Here is a 14,661-nt window from a genome sequence, read left to right on the forward strand (position 1 = left end):
TGTTGTGTTTTGCTTACATGAGTCCTCAAGAAATTCAAATGATCCCAAAGGAAAACGCCTTTATTGCATTTCACATCAATGGCGAGGCCTCGAGGGTCGCAGCGCCACAGCTACGAGCCCCGCCTCTCTCATTCAGTCACGTGACGGAGTAAAAACATGCGTAGGAAAACAAACACGAGGAACGCGAGAAGAGAAGAACGAAAGTCCCAGAAGTTGCCTCCTGCTGACGGTTATAATTTAAAAAAAGAATGAAGAAACAGTCCTGTGAAATTCCTTGCCGCCATTTCCTGTTTGGTGCGCACCGTCTAGTGCTTGGCCAACTCGTTGGACAACCAGTCCAGGCCCTCGTAGAGACCCGTCCCCTGAGTGGCGCAGGTGGCCTGCACGTACCACTGAGCGTGGGCGGGCAAGTAAGAAAATTAGACCACTCAATATGCCTGCGGCGACAAGCGGGTGAGAGATACGTACGGTGCGGCTGCGGAGGTCGTTCAGGCCCAGTTTGTCGGTGAGTTCGCTGACCGCCATGGCATTGGGAAGATCCTGCTTGTTGGCGAACACCAACAGGACGGCGTCCTTCAGGTCATCCTCATGGATCTGCGGGGCGAAATTAAAAAAATCACGCGACCATTCGCGCTATGACTCCTGAGCGCTCGTCTCGCCGACTCACCATTTTGGAAAGCTCGTCGGCCGACTCCGCCACGCGCTCTCTGTCGTTGCTGTCCACCACGAAAATCAGACCCTGCCACGCATTAGCACAACCAAAGTGTCACGGAAAATCGTGATGATGCTTACGCTAAAAAAGTCCAATGTGTCGAATGAAAATATCGGGAAGAGTTGGCAGCTCTGGTCAGAACTATGAAATGTGTTGAATACTGCCCATCAAAATCGTCGCGTGAGCAGGGAAAATGGACTCCTCTCACGTCTTAAGCCTAAACAATACACGCTACGATAAACGGAGGTTCATCATGTCTCGCGTGCATGCGCCAACCTGTGTGTTCTGGAAGTAGTGTCTCCACAGAGGTCGAATTTTGTCCTGGCCGCCAACATCCCACACGGTGAAACAGATGTTCTTGTATTCCACTGTCTCCACGTTGAAACCTGAAATATGCAAAATGGAACTTTTCCGTTTCTTTTTGCACTTGTCTTCATCGGATATCAAGGGAAGCTGACTGGATGAAAGACAAGAGACCGAGGTCCAGCACAAAAAACAAAAAAAAAAAGCAATCCCACTCACAATCTCAACGTGCATGTTTGGAATGTGGGAGGAAGCCGGAAACCCCCACACGCGAAAACGATGACGTCAGGCGCCTCTACTTACCGATGGTCGGAATGGTGGTGACGACCTCTCCCAGCTTGAGTTTGTACAAAATGGTCGTTTTTCCAGCTGCGTCCAAGCCCACTGTCAACACAGTAAAACACGCACGCGAGTGAGGAATCATGAAAAGACCACAAACAGACACGTCCAAGTATTATGACAGCTAACTCGTTTGATCGCATGATGGCGGCTCTTGATGTTAGCCGCCCGTCGCAACTTGACGCTCGGTTCGGGAAAGCAAGCGCAAACAAAGACAAAAAAGAAGCTAAGAGTGATTCCACAAGAACGAAAAGTGCCGGGTCCAGGCAAAGCTTCGGTTCGTCAACAAGCGAGTTGGCTCAGTGTAGCTCGCGTTAGCTTAGCGGCGCTCACCCATCAGGATTCTCATTTGCTTCTTGCCGAAGAGCTTGGAAAACATCGTCGAGATGGTCAGCCCCATTTTGACTCAAGCGTCGCAACAGAGTCTGGCGTCGTAGTCCGAGATGAGAGGGAGCTCTTCGCGTTCGGCTTGGGCGAATTGGTCCAACCGCGAGCCCGCTGGAAGCTCGGAGCTCTTCTCCTTCTTCCTCCGTGCCACGTCCAGGCCAACGCGGAACAAATGACGTCACGAAGCGCTGGGAAAACTTTATTTCAACTTGTAGAGCAAACACTTGGTGTCTTCCGAAACCTTGACATTTTCAACCAGCCCGTCCTGCTGCCAGGAATTACCAAGGCTTTGTATTAATATTAGCGAGATTAAAAAAAAAAAATTCTAAACCCTGAAAATGGGATTTTGCGCCTACATCACTTCCGGTTCAAGACAACATGGTGGATGTTGGTAAACGTAAATCGCAGCGGGTTTTTTCTGCTTTTAAAAACTCGAATTCAAACCAATTGATCGTTAAACGCAACGCGACCGATGTCTGATGAGGTAAGAACAAGATCGTTGGTGGTGATGTCGCGCAATTTTTGACTTAAAAAGTATTGTACTTTTTGTTGAAGTGGCATTTACCACGCCTACTGCCCGAAGTGCACGGGATAAGCTCCAGCACCCGCCACGTCAAACAGTTGAGTTGTGGATCTTGTCGCATTTACCATGAGGTTGACACATCCAATGAGGTTATGTCAAATGTCACAGTGTACTGTGTGTGTTACCCAGAGGCACAGCAGCTGTTTCTGCCATAACAGGTTTTTCTCCACTTTTTAGAAGCCAAGACAACCAACAATCTTGCTGATATCCTTGCGGCAGTTTGATAGCGGCTTCACCATAGCATTCCGAGGGGAATCCAAGCCATGGAGAAGTTTGGAATGAGTTTTGGGGGCGGCCCCAGCAGGAAAGAGCTAGTGGAAACTGTTGAGGCCCAGAAGAAGCAGCTTTCTCAGTACCAGAGCCGCTTCAAGGATGTGGTCCATGCCTACAAGAGTCTGCTGAAGGAAAAGGAGGCCCTGGAGGCCAGTCTGAAAGTCTTAAGCACTTCGCAGGACGTGGACGGGAACCAGCAGCTCCGCCAGGGGGCTGCTGTCCTTCAGGGTGACAGGGACAATGCGGGAAGGGACGTGGAGGAGGAAGACGACGCAGTAGACGTCGCTAGCTGTTCCGAAGCCAGCGAGGGGGCGGAGCAACAGCAGGTGGGGGTCACCCATGACGGGGAAGCGGAGCGCGGAAGGAATCGGCTGAAGAAGCAACTGGACACACTCACCAGCGCGCTGGCCACCGTGACGCAAGAGAAGTCTCGCATGGAGGCCGGCTTCCAAGCCGACAAGCGCCAACTCAAACAGGAGGTGGACGACCTGCAGGAGCGTCTGGCCGCCGCCGCCGCGCGGCAGGAGGCTGAGGTCCGAGCTCTCCAGCTCCAGCTGGCCGAGAGCCGCGCTCGTGTCATCGCGCAGCAGCATGAACGTGAGCAGGACCAGAGCCACCAGTTGCAGCAGCTACAGGAAATGCAGAAGATCTTGCAGCAGGAACGGGACCTGCGACAGGATGCCCAGCTTCGCCTGCACGAGGCCGAAGCCAAGTTCCTGGCGGCGGCGCGGGCCGGCGAGCGCGTGGCCGACCTGGAAGCTCTCCTGGACCAGGGCGGGGAGGAGCGCGAACAACTGAGGAGGAAGCTTCGGGCGGCCGAGGAGGAGCGTGAGGAAGCGGATCCCGGGGTAGAGCGGCTAAGACATGAGCTGGGCCAGCTCGAGAAGAGCCTGCAGGAGCAGCTCCACAATCACCACCACGAGGTAGCCCTTGGCCAAAGCGGATGTACACGCTTGCGTTGGCGCAACATAACGCTAGGTGTGTTTGTGTGTGTAGCTGTGTCAGGCGGAGGCACGGGCCCACGCCGCAGAGCTCCGGGTGGGCAGCCTGGAGCAGCGCGTGTCTGAGCTCTCGGACCTTCTGGGTTCTTGCGAGAAGGCGAGGCAGCAAGAGCAGCAAGCGGCTCAGAGGCTTCGAGAACGCCTGGCGCAGTTGGACGCCGAGAACCAAACGCTGGCCTCCAGCAGGTTCGCCTCGTATGACACAGGCCTGGATGACTCCCAGCTGGATGTGACGGCCCTGAAGGACAAGTTGGAGAAGGTGAAGAAACTGCTGCTGGCCGCTCAAAAGAACCAGCGCACCGAGACTCCAAGCCAGCTGGAACCTGTCCAAGATGCCGCGTGTCAGGAGGAGCTGCGGCGGCTCAAGGACGAGTTGGAGCGCTACAAGCTACGAGCGAAGGTACTGTAGATATGTCAGTGGTTTGTTGACGCTCCCTTGTAAATCTTTGGGGCTTTGAGAGGAAGTCAAAATGTAGCAGCATAATCCAGTTTGATGACTGGAAATGACAGTAGCTCATGCTAATGATGACTCGGTTTGGCAAAGTCACATGACCAAACCCAGAAACCCAATCAGCCATTGCCCGAGCCTCCAGCAGCAAAAAGTGGCAATATAGCTATCCCCAACAGAGATTCAAATCATTTATAGTGCGCAAGTACTATACTTCTTCTCGGAAAACAATTTTTTGGACTTCTTTTTTTAATCAGGATGATGTCTTTGCACATAGGCGGCGACCAAGAGCAACAGCGGTGCCGATGAGGGCTGCGCGGCCCGCGAGCTGGAGGAGGCCCGCGAGCAGTTGGCTGACCTGAGGGAGAAGTACATCACCTTACGCGTGGAGACTGACAAGGCGGCGGCGGCGCAGCGCCGGCAGCTGCATCAAGAGCAGCAGCATGCGACGGCGCTGCTGCGCCGCCAGCGGCAGGAAGCAGAGCGCGGCCACGCGGCGCGGCGCGACGAGCTGCTACACCTGGAGGCCGAGCTGCAAAAACAGCGGGAGAGGACTGTGGCGCTGCTGAATGAAAAGGACCGGGAGCTGGAGCTCCTACGGGCCGCGGCACCATCCCGCGACACCCTTGCTCCCGCCGCTTCGGAGAACGAGGGGGCAGCAGACGGGGAGGAGGAGCGACAAGCGGATCCGGCGGGGCGGGCCCTACGCTACGCCGCGTCCTCCGAGCCGGCGCTGCTCCTGTACGCCGAGCAGCTGGCCCGAAAGGAAGTGGAGGTGGCGGGCTTGAGGCGGCAGAAGCGGCAGCTTGAGGACGACGTCCACCGGCTTCACGGCAAAGTAGCGGCCGGCGCCCAGCGCCACCAGGAGGAGACGAGCCAGCTGCAAGCGCAGCTGGACCAGCTGCTCCGCGAGCAGAAGCGCGAGGGCTCAAACGTGGAGTACCTGAAGAACGTCATCTACAAGTTTCTGACGCTGCCCGACGCCGGCGGCAGACAGCAGACGCTCAACGCCATCCTCAGCATCCTCCACTTCAGTCCGCAGGAGAAGCAGTCTGTCCTCAGGCAGCAGGGGACGTCGTGGTGGAGCACCCACAAGAGATAGCTGGCAAACATCTTGCTTTTTCCAAATGACAGATTCTTTTTATTGTCCAAAACGAGGATGATGCAAAACTTTCCAATACATGGCTACTTGCTGCCACATCTATCTTGACTCTGTCGTTTCCGCTCACTGCACTCAGCGGTTGTCAACAAAGATGTGGAGCAGTACCATCACCGAGCGAGCGAGCGAGCGCATCATTGAGCGTTGAGCATGTCTTGCAGGTCTTGTGGTAGCGAGCTAGCGATGGAGGAGATCAACGTTTCCAATTTGTTGAGAATGTCCTCTGGCACCTGCAGCTGCTGCCTTTCAGCTTTTATCTGGGGAAAAAAAAGCACACAGGAAATAGACATATGATTTTATGATATATCTGCTTGTCTCAGCAAGGCAACAGCAAAAGTTTAAACCAGTGCTTCTCAAAGCGGGGGGGGGGCGTTTTTGTCATGTGATGTAATTGCAATAAAATAAGAATTTTAATCATTTGGATTTTTCAACTTGGTCCAGCGCTACTGCTTTTAAAAGTAGACCGCTTGTTTTTTTTTTTAGTTGGACTCAAACTCACAAGTTTCTCTCGCAGTTTCAGAACCAGGTCGACAATCTCCACTTCCGACTTGTCTCGAGTCCATCCCAGAAAGTCCTGCGAGGAACGTGAGCATAGGGATGATATTGAAGTTCCGGTTGCTAGGACGATAGCTACTCACGGCCTCGCAGATGACCTCCAGGTGAAGACCCTCCAGTTTGCGAGTCATCTCCCGGAGACGGTGGCGGTACCAGCCGTCAAAGTTTGGAGACTTAAAGAACTTCCTGTGGAAAGCATGGCTTGTACGTAAGCAGAACCCAGCCTTTGCATCGGGATACCACGCCCTACCTGTAGAGTCCCGTCCAATCGCCTCGCAAAGGCGAGGTCAGCTGAGGGCCGCCTCGCTCCAGACCGGATATGAACTCGTCCTGGCTGAATGGCCGAATCTGCGGTGGCGTCTGCACAAAGTTCGACCTGAGCAAACGCCGGCGATCCGATGCGAAGGTGCTACTGGGCCTGGTTTACCTTCCAGGGCGTCACAGACCTCTGCAGTGGCATCAGGCTGGCCATGTAGCGCTCCTGAAAAAGGTCAAGGTCGTGCAGCGTTAGCCCAGGAACACGCTTAAAGGACATAGTGATGTTGGGCGATCCACGGATATCCCAGGTGTGAATTTGTCTCGATAGTAAGGTCCAAAAAGGCTCTGGGACCGTCATCGCTATGAACTAGGGATGCAAGATTATGGCCAAATTAATAATCATGATTATTTTGGTCAATATTGAAATCACGATTATTCGTCATGTCTATTTATTGCCCTTCTTTCAAACAAGCGGTATATAAACAAGGCTTAATACTTACAAATAATAATGGCGGAACGGTAAAGCTTTGTTTTATCGTGAGTGGTTACAAAACAGTATTTATATACGTGAGATTGAATGCTTGGACTCAAAGGTATTAAAAAAACGTATTTGGGTATTTGAATGGGTTAATTGTGACATTTATGTTAAATTATTAACAAGCTGTGAACGGCAAGTTTACAGAGATTGATGTGTCACTTCGTTTGTTGACGCTCCCTATGTTAATCGCTAGATAGATTGATCCATGAGGCTTCGTATTTGTGCCCGGTACACGTTAGCTAGCAAGATGTCACCGGTTGATGTGGTGTCGTGGTTCTTACCAGTGGGATGATGAAGCTCTGAGTGAGCTCTAAAAAATGTCTCCTCAAGATGGCGCTCTGCGCCTCGGACGGCCGCCGCCTCTGGATGCCCTGCGGAGCGAGACCGAGGCGGCGTTTCAGGCCGCGTGGATTTGCCATCACTGTGGCGGCTGCCCTCACCTTGAGCAGACGTTTGATGAGGACCTTGTCTTTGAGCAGGAAGCTCTTATAGGCCGTGAAGACGCCTGTGCAGTCATCACAGAGGGACTCGACACATGTGCACCTACGAAAAACTGCTTTGCCACAAACCTGGCTTGGTGTCCAGAGTCTTGAGTTTGGTCACTTTCTTGATCTTGAGTTGCTTGGGGACGTCACCTGATGGGAGTCGACCGAGCTCAGATCCGGTCGGACGCCGCAGAAGAAAGCGCGCAAATCACCTGACGTGCCGCTGCCGTCTCCCAGTCGCAGCATGTGAGGCCAGTTGTGCAAAGTCTTGATGAAGAAGGGGTTGGTCACACCGAGAATCACGTTGGGCCTGAACGAGACGGCACAGCTCGGGAGTCGAACGGGGACTTTGCGGGGCCGGTGCGCTACTCACGCCGCCTGCGTCCGGGTGGTGTACTCTCGGAATTCGCTGTCATGGATGGTGAAGTACGGCCGGAAATCGCAGCAGAACTTGAGCGGGGCGATGGAGCTGAGTGGTTACACGGTTACTATGACAACCGTGCACGCGGCGCCCCCACCCGATTGGCCGCAGCTACCTGACGAGCGCCAATACAGTTTCCGAGCATACGGCGGGAGACGGCGCCATGACCACCATCGGCTCACCCAGCAACGCCAGTTCCCACAACATCTGCAGATGTATCAGGACTGACTGGAAACAACTGCACGGGTCAAAGGTCAGTTCACTGACGATAACACCGGCGCAAGATATTAAAGTAACGGCGGAACCCACCTGAAGAGGTCCAGCTCATGTACGGAAGGGAGCAGAGTCGGTATCGGCACCGAGTTCTGAGGGTTCAAGGTTGCTCATTGGTACCGTGAACCACAATCATCGGGAATTCAGAGGAGACAACGGAAGGCAAGGCAGATTTCGAATGATATAAAGTAATCTCAGCAAATTTGGGGTTTCGGAATTGGCCTTCCACATTCATCACTCAAAAAGGTTACACAATTATTCTGCTGTTCTTGTGACTTTGTTTCTTATTTCACCACATAAAGAGAAAAAATGCAGTCTTTTGAGCCACAAGTCAGCAAAAGAGCCATGCAAACCACAAGATGTTCCATCTAGGAAGGCAACAGGGATCGAATAGGCCAAGAAAAAAAAAAAGGTCTGACCTCTTTAGTTGAGGCTCTCACCGGACTACCCGCTTTGTCCTTCTGGCATGGAATTCGGACCTGAGGGAAAAAATCAAGTCAAAAGGCCACCAAAAATAGGGGGTGCACCAGCCTCACCTGGAAGACCACGTCCATTAGCGGGAGGTTAAAGGTCAGGCCGGCAGCCAAGAAAGGCCATTGGTCGATCTGCCTGCACACTGTGCACACTGATCATCAATATCCTCATAACCATTTATCTACGTGTGCGTGTGGTGACATCACCAGTTTCAAGGCAAGGCTGTGACTTGAGGAAGAAATCGGGTGCGACAACGTGGAGCACCGAGTAGAAGAGCTGGACGAACGGCAGCCGCGAAAGCAGAACCAAAGACTGAAACGCACATCAACATCATAGTCACGCCCCCGACCACAAACATTGTCACGTTCCCTCAAAAGACACTTCCCCGCCATTTTACATGAAAGTTAAAAAAAAAAAAACAATTTGGTGCTACGTCACCTTTTGGAAGTATCCTCGCTTGATCGAGGCGTCCTTAACTTGTCGGAAGTAAACGTAACCGTAGAAATGCGCCGTGTCTCGCTAAAGGAAAGACAAAGAGCACCCCATGATTGTTTCAACCTCTGATGATTATTTCTCATCACTTTGCGGGCTTACCTGCAGGGCGACAGGGGCATCCCTGTTGTAGAGATCGTCGCTGGGTTGGGGATGCCTGCGACCCACAGACTGACGCATCCTGAAGCTGAATTGGGTGTCCCCAATGCATCCTGGGAAACAACGCAAAACTTGAGTTTGTTTTTCAAGATGAAAGTTGTGTAGACCAGGACCATCCATGAGAAGACAACATTTACCTGAGTACGAATCCGGAAAGGAGAGGTAGCACAGGCTGCTTTTCTGAAGGTCAAAACAATCAGTTGGGAAGAGAGACCTCCTTCAAGCACAACTTGATTGACATCCACTCACCTCCTTCTCCGTCAACTTCACGTCGGGAGGGTAGACCAGCTGCAAAAGAAACAGTTTCATTCATCGCATCCCTTCTCCAGCAGAAACAAGACGTACTACTTCCACAGTTAAAAGTGCCCACGCTGAATTTTTCACCAATAGTACGGAGGTTCCACCAAATAAACACAACGCGTCTCATTGGTTACATGTTCTGAGTACAAGTCATGCTAAGGATGCTAAGCTAAGAGCCCGAACCTCGATGGCTTGTCCGAGTTCTAGGTCAAAGGTGACCACACAAGCGCACTCGAGCCACGATGAGAAGCGGGCCCACGGACGCCGCCGGTCCGCTTCATCGTCGTCCGGCGAGTTCATTTTGACCGTCGCTCGAGCGAGCGAGTCCAGTCCGTAACTCCCGAGTCAAGACGGACCATCAGACAGTCAAACGGACGGGGCGCCTTCTGCTGGAGACAAAGCGCAACAACAACAACAATTCTGACAAACTTTCGCTTTTGATTTGACAGACACAGTGACGTCATCACACGACAACGGAACTACAAGAGTGCGCGTTTGAAAATAAATGAAAAAATATATATGCGCGTTTAAAAGTTTTTACCGTGCGCATTGCTTCACTCCAACCGTTCGGAAATTCCGAGCGTTGTCGAAGAAATACAGTAAGCACCATAAATAAAAATCAAATCGGCATTTTTGACTGGGAAGGCGTCCAGCAGAACGAGCTGGAAACAAGACGACCTGCCTCTCCAAAGACATCGATCGATAACACTTTTTTTTTCCAAAACATGAGTGTTATTAACCGTCCGAAATGTTTTCGCGTAATCACAAATGTTTCAGCTGAACAAGTCCAATTAATTTATTTTGGTCAAATCAACCTTTCAGATATTAAAGCCTTATATTGTGAAAAGCCGCCCGACGGATGTAACCACACCGTTTTCCGGCCTATAAGAATAGCGGGCTGATCTGCCGGTGCGTTCACTTTCGGTGGAGAAGACGGACAAAGTAGCATCCAGCATGTCTGCAGATCCGTCCTCGTTTGCTTCGGCCGAGAAGTGCGCGAGCCGGCACCTCAACTTGAACCTACACGTCGACTTCGACACTAAAGTGATCCGAGGCAAAGTGGCCCTGACGGTGGAGGTCCTGGAGGAGCGCTTCTCGTCGCTAGTAGGTCGCGTCGCGCAAGACTACCGCCGCCTCCTATCGCCCGCTAGCGGCCACATAAGACTTACTTTATCAGCCTGAACTTTGACTGGGAAACTGACTTGACTTTTCGCGCAAGTACAGAGAAAACTTAAGTCCACAAACGCATCGAACCGCATTTTTCAAATAACTACAAAATGAAGTTCATAAGGATGTGTACAGTTAATTAAAAAAAAATCCTTCTACATTAATGTGTCCTTTTTTGGTTCTTTTTATTTTCAATAGTCCAATTATTTAATGAAGTAAAATGCACAAATGTTGCGAATAACTATATTGTTGGCCAAGTATAAAAAAGGTTTATGTATATTTAAAAATGTATGTCCTCAGCCACATAATTGCCAATGTCAATGTTTTGGAGGAACGTGGGGGGCCTTGATTGGTATTTTTTTTGACGGTTTTAAAAAAAACAACTTATTCGTTCCCTCATCAAGTTTTCTTGGACGTTCAATGAAAACAGTCTTTTTTTGTGTCTAATATTGAAATGAGACAGGCAATTATGCGGTAGCCATTATGTACACTATTTTGTATTTGAATTTCTTTATTTACATTACTCGGTGATTATAAATAAGGGTACGTTTGAACTAATTGTAGGGAAGAAATTAATGCCACAAATGCCTGCTAGACCAGATTCAAGATGACAGCGTACTTTACTTTAAACAGGGGCAAAGTTTTTTTTGTTGTTTTTGTTTTTAAATACTAGGAGCTATCAAACGAGTTTCGTTTTGTCCCTCCCAGACTTTGGACACCCGAGACCTGAAGATCGTCTCCGTCAGCGCCAATGGGCAGGCAGCCCGCTTTACGATGGGCCCTAAACACGCCTTCAAGGGGACGCCGCTGGAGATAGTGCTGCCCTTTGACCTCTCCAGGTGAGTCCTCGCTCCCGCCCGTCGGATGACCGGTGATGAGCGCAGACCGTGTTCAGAGGGCAGCACGTGATCGTGGAGGTGACTTATGAGACGTCGCCCGCCGCACCCGCGCTTCAGTGGCTGACCCCCCAGCAGACGGCGGGAAAGAAACATCCCTACCTCTTCAGCCAGTGCCAGGTGGGCCGTTAACTGTTACTTGCTTCACTTCCCTCTCACGGGCTTGCGTCAGACCTTTGTGGGATGGTGTCATAACAGGGGGGCCCTTTTTGGTTTTGCAGGCTCATCACTGCAGGAGTATGCTGCCCTGTCAGGACACTCCAGCAATCAAACACACGTACTACGCTCAGGTCAGCACGCACGCGCACACACCGATGAGGAGACAGCGAGAGACGTGACTGGGCGTCTCTTCGGCAGGTGTCCGTCCCCCGAGATTTGGTGGCAGCCATGAGCGCCATTCGAGACGGTCAGAACGCGGACCCTCAGGACGCCAATCGCATCATCTACCGTTTCAGACAGATCGTAAGATGGCGCTTTGCTTCAGTCGCAATGCACATACACTAACAGCTTTTACCACTGAAATGAATGGAACTGGCCTTCATCCGTTGGCAACACCTCATTAACTCATTCACTGCCATTGACAGCAGTAGATGTCAAAGTTCCATTTTTACCGTACCGTAAGAAAAACCGCATCACATTTACTCAAAGTGATGCAACAAATTACAAGCGATTAGATTACATTTCGCAAAGCATGATATTGGATAAATAATGCAACCCTTAGTAAGCAAAAGAAAAAAGGCAATCAACTTGAAATGTAATGTGTTTTCACAAAGATGTGTTGTCTCAAAACAAATGGGGAAACACACATATAATAAAAAATAATGAACAAACAAAGAACAAGGTTTTAAAACTGTGCACCAAAAACTTCAGATTTCACTTACTGTGTGGTATATTCTGGAATATAAACCCTGTGATAAACGAGGGAACATTGGAATCCATATCTTAAGTTTTATCACTGATAAACCCTCACTGATCTTTTGAAAAATGATCTTCTCAACCCCCCCCCCCCCAAAAAAAAAAACAAAACAAAACAAAACAATAACAGTTATTTGATTTTCATGCATGTCGCCTTGTGAGCTCAGGTGGCCATGCCATCCTACCTGATTGCCTTGGTGGTGGGTGCTCTGGAGAGCAGGTAAGTGTAGTCCCGATCCAGTCCAGGCTGGTGCCCCGCGGCTCGTGACGTGCTCTTGTTCCAGGCAGATTGGGCCACGCTCCACAGTGTGGTCCGAGGCGGAGTATGTGGACAAAGCAGCGTTTGAATTCTCAGAGGTGCGTTGTCCACATGACACTGTCGCACTGGCAGTGAGCGCTAACTGTCGCATGCTCAGACGGAGGCCATGTTGAAGACGGCAGAGACCCTGGCTGGACCATACGTTTGGGGCCACTACGACATTTTGGTCCTTCCGCCATCTTTTCCCTACGGCGGCATGGAAAATCCTTGCCTGACCTTTGCTACACCCACGCTGCTGGTGAGCCTGCCCGCGAGCAAGCACACACACACTTGATGGTCTTTCTTCTGTGTTGACCTACTGCCTTGTGTCCTCAGGCTGGAGACAAATCTCTATCCAACGTAAGCGTCACATGTAGCATCAAGTCATTAATGTGGAAGCATGTTGACGTGGTCCTCTTCCGCTCAGGTGATTGCTCATGAAATCTCGCACAGCTGGACAGGAAACCTGGTGACCAACAAGACCTGGGAGCACTTTTGGTGAGTGACCCCTCTTAGGCCGGACTCGTCTCATGAGACTGATGAGCATGTATGCGTGCGCAGGCTGAACGAGGGTCACACGGTGTACCTGGAGAGGATGATTGGCAGGCGTCTGGAGGGGGAACCCTTCCGCCAATTCAAGGCAATGGGCGGATGGAAGGACCTGCAGGACTCCGTGAGGACTCGAGCCCTCGGGCGGTCCCGGCGCCAGCGCCGCGTTCACGCCTTTGTGTTATGGCGCAGGTAAACACCTTCGGAGCCAAAAACCCTCTGACCAACCTGGTCCCCAGTCTGCAGGACGTGGACCCGGATGACGCCTTCTCCTCCGTCCCGTACGAGAAAGGCTTCGCTCTCCTCTACCACCTGGAAGAGCTCCTGGGGGGTCCTGGTAAGTCACGTCCCACCGGTGCTTGTGTCCCGCCCGCTCTCCTGAGTTGTCTCGTTTTCCTTCTTCAGAAGTCTTTATGGGCTTCGTCAAGTCCTACATCCAGATGTTTGCCTACAGGAGCGTCACCACAGAGCAGTGGAAGGACTTCCTTTTCACATACTTTAAAGATAAAGTGAGGCATTGCATGTATATACCATCTGAGATCCACTGGAGCCACAGCTGTTGTTTGTCTCTCAGGTGGACATCCTGAACAAGGTGGACTGGAACGCATGGATGTTCACACCCGGGATGCCGCCGGTCAAACCGCGGTGAGGACCAATCTGCATTTGAGGAAAATCCTCCACTCTGGACCCACGTGTTCACAATGCACCGCGTGTTCTCACATCTGTTTTCAGTTACGACACCACGCTGGCCGATGCCTGTATTGCTCTTTGTCACCGATGGGTCCAGGTGAGACTTGGCTGCAGCGCACCTATTTTCTTTCTTTTTGATGTGCGGTTCAGAACCTTGCCCCTGTTTCTTTTCAGGCAAAAGACAAAGATCTGAGCAGCTTCAGCCAGTCAGATGTGGATAAGTTGTCATCCCATCAGCTCGTTGAGTTCTTGTCTCTTCTCCTGCAGGAGGTAAAACTCTCTACAGAGATTTCGGAGATCCAATAAGAGTGGGGCTAACCCTAATCCTAAGTGAGGCTGAGGGGAAGCCAACTTCAGCAAAGTCCGCTTAAAGACCTCCAAAGCACTTGGCGGGAAAAATGTTTCATTTGTGGTTTTCCGCCACAGCTTACAGGCCGGGCCGGCTCTGTGCTTCTTCTTCTTTTCAGGAGCCGCTTCCTTTGAACCACGTGAAGAAGATGCAGGAGGTGTACCATCTGGACGCCTGCATGAACTCGGAGATCCGCTTCAGGTGGGTCCGGTTTCCCCCGGCGCTCTGAGGCAGCTCGCTGTGACTGTTCGCTCTGTGTCCAGGTGGCTGCGACTGTGTGTGCGGTCCCGCTGGGAGGAGGCGGTCCCCGCGGCGCTCCGGATGGCGACAGAGCAAGGCCGGATGAAATTCACGCGACCGCTTTTCAGGTACGGGAGGGGAGGAAGCGCACTTTGGAATTGGACGCTTTGGTCCGCTGGTCTGACAACGTCCACCTTTACTCTTTCAGGGAGGTCTTTCAGTTTGAAAAGTACAGAGAGGAAGCCTTGCAAGCCTTCCTGGCTCATCGGGGCGCCATGCACCCGGTGACCTCCGGACTTGTGGCCAAAGACCTGAAGGTGTCAGCGCAGCAGTAGGACCCGGCAACCGTTGACAGCACATAAGAACAAATAAACTGTCTTTGTGCGAAATGCGCCGC

At 51.6% G+C, this 14,661-nt stretch overlaps 4 protein-coding genes across 6 annotated transcripts; 2 read left to right on the plus strand and 2 right to left on the minus strand.

The window, feature by feature from the left end:
• Window positions 1-42: 42 nt before the first annotated feature.
• On the minus strand, window positions 43-1,904 carry LOC148405540 (ADP-ribosylation factor 4). The gene is made up of 6 exons (XM_088406682.1): window positions 1,688-1,904; window positions 1,319-1,399; window positions 989-1,098; window positions 668-739; window positions 469-594; window positions 43-392 (listed from the first exon to the last, which is right to left on the minus strand). The coding sequence occupies exons 1-6, from the start codon at window positions 1,752-1,754 to the stop codon at window positions 306-308; spliced, it is 543 nt and encodes a 180-aa protein (XP_088262808.1). The 5' UTR covers window positions 1,755-1,904; the 3' UTR covers window positions 43-305.
• gcc1 (GRIP and coiled-coil domain containing 1) lies at window positions 1,333-5,619 on the plus strand. Of its 3 annotated transcripts, none has more exons than XM_088406678.1 (5): window positions 1,333-2,225; window positions 2,297-2,413; window positions 2,502-3,520; window positions 3,594-3,998; window positions 4,324-5,619. In XM_088406678.1, exons 3-5 carry the CDS (start codon window positions 2,588-2,590, stop codon window positions 5,146-5,148), a joined length of 2,163 nt encoding a protein of 720 aa, XP_088262804.1. In that variant the 5' UTR covers window positions 1,333-2,225; window positions 2,297-2,413; window positions 2,502-2,587; the 3' UTR covers window positions 5,149-5,619. The 3 variants fall into 3 exon arrangements, with proteins under 3 accessions (XP_088262804.1, XP_088262803.1, XP_088262805.1); XM_088406677.1 differs by having other exon boundaries at window positions 2,297-2,361; XM_088406679.1 differs by having other exon boundaries at window positions 2,297-3,520.
• On the minus strand, window positions 5,161-11,470 carry dennd6b (DENN/MADD domain containing 6B). Its single transcript, XM_088406681.1, has 21 exons — window positions 11,326-11,470; window positions 9,344-9,549; window positions 9,110-9,148; window positions 8,998-9,040; window positions 8,804-8,913; window positions 8,648-8,728; window positions 8,416-8,521; window positions 8,272-8,351; window positions 8,155-8,214; window positions 7,772-7,827; window positions 7,578-7,700; window positions 7,415-7,510; window positions 7,254-7,351; window positions 7,126-7,191; window positions 6,997-7,061; window positions 6,838-6,927; window positions 6,188-6,241; window positions 6,011-6,120; window positions 5,844-5,946; window positions 5,705-5,779; window positions 5,161-5,462 (listed from the first exon to the last, which is right to left on the minus strand). Exons 2-21 carry the CDS (start codon window positions 9,458-9,460, stop codon window positions 5,340-5,342), a joined length of 1,695 nt encoding a protein of 564 aa, XP_088262807.1. The 5' UTR covers window positions 9,461-9,549; window positions 11,326-11,470; the 3' UTR covers window positions 5,161-5,339.
• Window positions 10,028-14,653, plus strand: lta4h (leukotriene A4 hydrolase). Its single transcript, XM_088406680.1, has 19 exons — window positions 10,028-10,264; window positions 11,036-11,166; window positions 11,223-11,343; window positions 11,445-11,513; window positions 11,581-11,685; window positions 12,306-12,358; window positions 12,423-12,495; window positions 12,555-12,695; window positions 12,773-12,796; window positions 12,864-12,934; window positions 12,998-13,109; window positions 13,178-13,322; window positions 13,391-13,494; window positions 13,560-13,630; window positions 13,718-13,772; window positions 13,850-13,945; window positions 14,143-14,225; window positions 14,288-14,392; window positions 14,473-14,653. The coding sequence occupies exons 1-19, from the start codon at window positions 10,115-10,117 to the stop codon at window positions 14,597-14,599; spliced, it is 1,836 nt and encodes a 611-aa protein (XP_088262806.1). The 5' UTR covers window positions 10,028-10,114; the 3' UTR covers window positions 14,600-14,653.
• The last annotated feature ends 8 nt before the right edge of the window (window positions 14,654-14,661 follow it).

This window comes from Hippichthys cyanospilos, chromosome 22 (assembly GCF_059441005.1).
Source record: "Hippichthys cyanospilos isolate Australia breed blue-spotted pipefish chromosome 22, RoL_Hcya_1.0, whole genome shotgun sequence".
NCBI classification, from domain to species: domain Eukaryota; kingdom Metazoa; phylum Chordata; class Actinopteri; order Syngnathiformes; family Syngnathidae; genus Hippichthys; species Hippichthys cyanospilos.

Bases quoted from the DNA above. Each gene is read 5' to 3' on its own strand.
- LOC148405540 (XM_088406682.1), bottom strand. From the start codon at position 1,754: ATGGGGCTGACCATCTCGACGATGTTTTCCAAGCTCTTCGGCAAGAAG. The intron at 595-667 runs GTGAGTCGGCGA...TTCGCCCCGCAG, and splicing joins CCGACGAGCTTTCCAAAATG to ATCCATGAGGATGACCTGAA. The intron at 393-468 runs GTACGTATCTCT...GCCCACGCTCAG, and splicing joins ACGACCTCCGCAGCCGCACC to TGGTACGTGCAGGCCACCTG.
- lta4h (XM_088406680.1), top strand. From the start codon at position 10,115: ATGTCTGCAGATCCGTCCTCGTTTGCTTCGGCCGAGAAGTGCGCGAGC. The intron at 12,496-12,554 runs GTGCGTTGTCCA...TCGCATGCTCAG, and splicing joins CAGCGTTTGAATTCTCAGAG to ACGGAGGCCATGTTGAAGAC. The intron at 13,495-13,559 runs GTGAGGCATTGC...TTTGTCTCTCAG, and splicing joins TCACATACTTTAAAGATAAA to GTGGACATCCTGAACAAGGT.
- dennd6b (XM_088406681.1), bottom strand. From the start codon at position 9,460: ATGAACTCGCCGGACGACGATGAAGCGGACCGGCGGCGTCCGTGGGCC. The intron at 8,522-8,647 runs GTGACGTAGCAC...TGTGCGTTTCAG, and splicing joins AGCGAGGATACTTCCAAAAG to TCTTTGGTTCTGCTTTCGCG. The intron at 7,062-7,125 runs GTTTGTGGCAAA...ATGACTGCACAG, and splicing joins GACTCTGGACACCAAGCCAG to GCGTCTTCACGGCCTATAAG.
- gcc1 (XM_088406679.1), top strand. From the start codon at position 2,588: ATGGAGAAGTTTGGAATGAGTTTTGGGGGCGGCCCCAGCAGGAAAGAG. The intron at 3,521-3,593 runs GTAGCCCTTGGC...TTGTGTGTGTAG, and splicing joins TCCACAATCACCACCACGAG to CTGTGTCAGGCGGAGGCACG. The intron at 3,999-4,323 runs GTACTGTAGATA...CTTTGCACATAG, and splicing joins GCTACAAGCTACGAGCGAAG to GCGGCGACCAAGAGCAACAG.